This window comes from Marmota monax, unplaced genomic scaffold (assembly GCF_021218885.2).
Source record: "Marmota monax isolate L192 unplaced genomic scaffold, Marmota_monax_Labrador192_F-V1.1 WCK01_AAM20220418_F8-fsc00122, whole genome shotgun sequence".
NCBI lineage: Eukaryota > Metazoa > Chordata > Mammalia > Rodentia > Sciuridae > Marmota > Marmota monax.
The window spans coordinates 6,791,121-6,796,628 of NW_026695223.1; the positions used below are offsets into that span (position 1 = coordinate 6,791,121).

At 41.4% G+C, this 5,508-nt stretch overlaps 1 protein-coding gene across 1 annotated transcript; it reads left to right on the top strand.

Moving 5' to 3' along the window:
- Positions 1-741: 741 nt before the first annotated feature.
- Pip (prolactin induced protein) lies at positions 742-5,173 on the top strand. The gene is made up of 4 exons (XM_046434084.1): positions 742-836; positions 1,429-1,534; positions 4,691-4,805; positions 5,049-5,173. The coding sequence occupies exons 1-4, from the start codon at positions 742-744 to the stop codon at positions 5,171-5,173; spliced, it is 441 nt and encodes a 146-aa protein (XP_046290040.1).
- The last annotated feature ends 335 nt before the right edge of the window (positions 5,174-5,508 follow it).

Below are 5,508 nucleotides of genomic sequence, written 5' to 3' on the forward strand. Positions count from 1 at the left end.
AAACAGACACTTTGATGCCAAACAGTCTGTTTGAGAATGTTAACTCCCAAATGTTCAGGAATTGTATCGAATGACAAGATTTATTGGTCTCCTGCACTGAGGACTTTGGGGCATCTGAGATCTTGGTCATATGTAGCATTTACCACTACACCTGAAATTCAGAAGGAATTAAAAATCACAAACATCGTTATATGGATCACTCCCCACCTACCCTTCCCTGAACTTAATCTGGTGGCACTTTTCTATCCCCCAGAGCAGTCTCCCTCCTCCCTAGTTCTCATCCCATGTGAGTGTTGGTGGTCCCTAGCAAGCCCTGATCACCCTATCACTCCAAGACACTGTTTGGATGACATCTACTCTTGAACTTAATAGAAGAGTACTCAAGCTGATGTGCTCTATATTAGTGGCCTAGACTCCGCCAGCACAGTTGGATCATTGCCTGCAGAGAACAAGAGAGCAGGGATGGGACACGGGGCTACACCTCACTGCAGACACTGAAGGGACAGAACCATGTCCTTAAGCCAGGCAAGGGCCATTCTGAGAAGCTCTGATACTGAGAAAATAAGGAAGACAAACAAAGTTCAGCTCAACAAGGAAAGATCATGAATAGGGTGCAGGATTGGGTGAATCACTTCATGGAGCTACCTGACAGCTCCTCCTCTTCCTTGATTTACATATAAGAAGTGTGCTGGACACCAGGATCACCACTCCTCTGGGAAGTCACCTTCTGCCTCCTTCAGCATGCGCTCTCTCCAGCTGCCACTCAGGGCTGGCCCTGCGGTCCTGCTCCTGGTCCTGTGCCTGCAACTGGGATTCAACAAAGCTCTGGAAAACCCGTGAGCCAAGCCCTTCCTTCCACAGAGAAACCTTAGGGAGGGCTTCTTTCCTAATCAGGAAATCTGTACATCCCTTCCTATAGAGTTTTAAAACTTCCTGGGACTCCAGTTCCAAAGAACTAAGTAAATACTAATTGCTGGACCCTATCCAGAACAAAGAAGGAGGATCTTTCAGGACAGTCATAAAAAGTCAGTGCTTGGAGATGTTTGCTGGAGTGACGTGATTCTGTGGCTATGCTGTCTTCTCCTAAGGGTGACTCCCCTCTCCCATCCCACAGCAGATAAGCAGCAGAACTGTAGGGTGTTATTAGTAAATGACGTGTGGTATTGTCCTTGAATCTTCATTTCTTTTTTCTGTTTGTAAACTTGTTCTTTTTTGTCAATGGAAATAAAATGGAAGATGATCTATTTTAAGTAGAATCCAGTTGCTTTTCAAAATGAAACTAAATCCAGACACAATATCCAAACCCACCCACAGGCAAAAATTCCTGGGGCTCTAATGCTAAGCAGCTCATCCAACCCCACCATCTCCTGCCATTCCCATGAACAAGTCTATGATCTCTGTTCCTTGCTTTTCTCTTCCGGGAACCAGTCGGAACGTGATGAATTTTGATGTGGATTTCCCACAGAGAGCAAGAGCAAATGAAGAAGTCACTTTGAAACTGAAAGTTCAAACAGAACTGAGAGAATGCATGGTGGTAAGTACAGGCCTGAGGAGGGACCTCCAGACAAATCTTACTTCTTATTAGGAACAAAACTGAATTGCTCTCTCTCGCTTTTGTGTTGCACGATATACTTAACCTCCTCATAAGTTTTGCTACTTGAGACTCAGAACAATTGTGGGAATGTGGGATGAACATTCTCATTTTAGACATAAGGAAACTCTGATCCCAAGAGGTTTAGAGAAGATGAGAAATGAGAGGAAGGAATAAGAAAAAAAAATACAAACAAGAAAACAGAAGCGACAAAGAAGGAAAATAAAAGAAAAAACAAAGCCTAAGAGCTGCTGGAGAACCAGTTCCTCCAAGGCCCTGAGCAATCCTGGTCTGGGATGGAAGCCTGGACAGAGGGTTCTTGGTAGGACTGATTGCAACCCCATGTAGTAGGTTGAGGGCATGGAACAGAAGGACTTGCAGAGCATGGTGCCTCATCTCCAGTGAGCCCTGAGCCAAGTCTGCCTTTCACTCCCCCTTCCTCTGCTCTTTTGCTTCAAGTCATCAAAAGTTGGCTCTTGTTCTGGCCCCACCCTCCACTCCACAGATTGTCCTCTTTTTCCCAGTTCAGCATTTCTTGGAGAGAAGTCTAATTTGTAGATTAGACTGCAGTAGAACAGAAGTTCTCGAATCATGATGAGCCTAAAACTCACCTGGCCATCCTGTCAAAGGACAGATCCTGATTCCAAGGTGTAGAGAGAAGCCAGAACTTCTAGATGTCTCAGGAACTCCAGAGCATGCAGAAGCTGTATTCCAAGGACAGTACTTTGAGCAACCTGGGGTTAGAGCACTACATCACTCTGTATTTCCCTACAACATGAGTTTCCTGATTCAAGTGAGATTTCAGGACAGTGATTAAATAGGACACAAAATTGGGAGCATGAGGATAGCTATTCATTTAAATATATTCTGGAAATATCTCTATTCTGGTAAAAGAGTCTTGATCTGAAAATGCAGAACATTCCAACTACTGTGTCAAAGTTTTTCTATTTGAATTCCGAGAATCTGAGCTCTCTATGCTAAATTGGATGGGAGGGAGCCTGAGTCATAGTTTTCAAATTTGTGATTTGTTTAATCAAAACTGAAGATGAGAAAGGGGAAAATGAGTACATAATGCATGCATAAAATTTTTGTGTCAATGGTAGTTTATGGTGGTGATAGTTAATGAAAGTCTATTTTCACTCCTAAAGAAGGGATAGATGTAATAAAGTGTATTTAAATCAATAAAAAGACATGTAATGTTATGATCAATAAAATTATGCTTTTAAGCATCTTGTTAGTATAATAGAGAGAGTGACCTTTAAAACCCACCCAACTGCAAATAAAAACAAGGAACTCCTTAGACTGAGTAATTGTGCAAACAGGTAAAAGCAAATTATATTAGCTTAGTCAACCAATTTTGTTTGTAGCTTTCAATTTAAAAAAGAATATAATTACAAAAACATCTCTATATATTTATACTTTTAGGAAAATATAATTTGTTTATATAAATTTAAAATTTACACCTCCTAATTTTCTGTCAAATATAATACTTTTACAACTAAATTTTTTATATTAGTCTCACATTTGTTTATTGTAGAATCAAAGCACAGTATATTGTTCCTATAATTATGTACTTGAATATACAGATAATATAAGACTTTAAGGCTAAAGATACTTGTGGTTAATCAAAAAAATTAAGCATTTTTGTGTTATGGACCATTTTACTGGTCTCATAAAATGTATGAAATAGTTATCAGAAAATTGCTTTTAAATGCATAAAGTACAGTGGATGATGCAGGATAGCTACCATATTGAATTACAACAATAGAAGTTCCGATACAGTGATATATGTGTTTACCAATACATTAGCTGGAAAAAATACATTTAGAATATAAATAATATTAGATTTCATTTTATGAAGTCATTGTCTGAGATGGATGTTGTTGCTCAGCTTGAATAAAGACCACTAAACTGTGCTGGTCTTTGACAACATGTCATTCATTCATGCTATGCTGGAATTCCACTGGATTCTGATATTTTTGCTACAATTATAGAAGTGTTGAAATTTCCATTCATGATGATATTTTATTGCAAATATGATTTTTTTAAAAGTAAACAAGGCAAGTATAGGCTTCTCTAAACACCAGGACACCCCACCCCCCTGGTGTTCTCAGCAGCATTCCAAGGGGGAGAATTATTATTCAAGGTGGAGTTTCCAGGTATCTGAGGAAGCTTCAGGGATGGGCAGGCTGTGGGTGCTTCAGCCATGCTGGTGCAGCCACTTTGATTGCCACCTTTTGTTCAGGGTGGTGATGAGTACAGGCCATGTTCAAGGTATTTGAATCTATAAACTGTATTTTGTTGCTCCTGGTGGAAAAGTTGCATATGCTGTTGAGGCAACCATGTAGCGTTAATGATTTTCATACTGAAGGAATGCCAAAGTTCAGTTAAATCTTGGCGAAGTGAAGATACAATTTTTTCCCATCTGAGCTCACAGACTCAGTACTTGATCTACAGATCCTTCTGAGTGGATGGGTCTTGGAATATAAATGCTAACTAGACAACTGAAATAGACAGAAGCAATAATTGCAGATACTAAAGCAATCTCAAGCTGAAAGAGGAAAAAAGAACCATCACGGTTCTACTTGCTTATCTAACAGCCAGACTTGGGATTCCATGGCTGTTTCTACCTGACCATGGAGGAAGTCAGAGGGGAAGCTCTAACTTTTGTCATCCCAGGTCGCAGGATCAGCAGGGCCCTGTCACGTGATGACAACAAGGTCTGACCTTGACATGTATACCTGAGCAGCCAGGATGCTGTCTCACTGGGTCACAGACCAAAACTTCATGCAGGTCAATCCCCCAAGCTCCAGCTGTTAATCTAAGCAAACTGCTCTCTGATAAATGGCAGCCCTGGGATGAGCTCTCCTTGCCCCTGGAGTCATAGCATCTTCCTATCCCCTCCTGAGTCTCACACCCACACTTCTCAGGCAGGAGATTGAGGACTTGAGGAGAGAAAACCTAACACTGACTGACCCATGGTGGACACCACATAAGTGGGCTCCTGCATGCCTCTAGCCCACATGCATCTTCTTGTTCTCTGTCTTTCCCTCCCCTTCCCATTCCCCAGACTAACACTGAGTCCTCTTTCCCCACAAGGTTAAAGCTCACCTCCAAAGCAACCCCCAAATTGAAGGTTCCTTCAACTACAAATTTACCCGCTGTCTCTGTGAAGATAATCCAGTAACCTTCTTCTGGGACTTTCAGACCAACAGTAAGTATAAGTGTAGTCCAAGGAAGGTGTTATTCTCCCACCAGTGAGGAAGACCAGGAACCAATGTTCAGCACAAGCTCCGGGGGAGGAATGGAGGGGTGGCTGGAAAGGAGGACCCCAGAGGGATTCCATGGGGACAAAGCCTCAGGCTCTAAAAGGGAAACACTGCATGAGAAAAGCTAAGAAGGGAAATCAATATGCAAATGATTTGGGGAAAATGATTTTTGTCCTCATCTCTTCCAGGGACTGCAAAAATTGCAATAGTGGTTGACATAATTAATGAGAAAAATATCTGTGTTGAAGATATTTCAGTGGTTCCCAATGAAGCAAACCGATATTATACTGTGCGTACCCTGTTAATAGGTTAATGAAACCCCTTCTGTGTCCACCAGCACCCATGTGGTTTTCTCCAAGTAAGCTTGGCTGGGGTTCCTGTTGAGGTCTGTAAAATAAACTGTTCAAGCTTCTCCATGTTTTGTTGTGTCTTTTCTCCAAAATCTATCCTGAAAATCCCAGAATACCCTAAGTTTCTAGAACCTTAACCTTTCAAAGAAACTTTATTAAGGAAATTCATGGTTCTCACCACCCCATACCCTTTGGAATAAAGAAGAAAAAAGAAGTAGGGAATAAAAGAGCCATTCTCACAGAGAGGAAAGGCAGTAACCCCCAAACTCAGAACCAATGGAAGGCAGAGACAGGATGG

Bases quoted from the DNA above. Each gene is read 5' to 3' on its own strand.
- Pip (XM_046434084.1), top strand. From the start codon at position 742: ATGCGCTCTCTCCAGCTGCCACTCAGGGCTGGCCCTGCGGTCCTGCTC. The intron at 837-1,428 runs GTGAGCCAAGCC...TCCGGGAACCAG, and splicing joins AACAAAGCTCTGGAAAACCC to TCGGAACGTGATGAATTTTG. The intron at 4,806-5,048 runs GTAAGTATAAGT...CATCTCTTCCAG, and splicing joins CTGGGACTTTCAGACCAACA to GGACTGCAAAAATTGCAATA.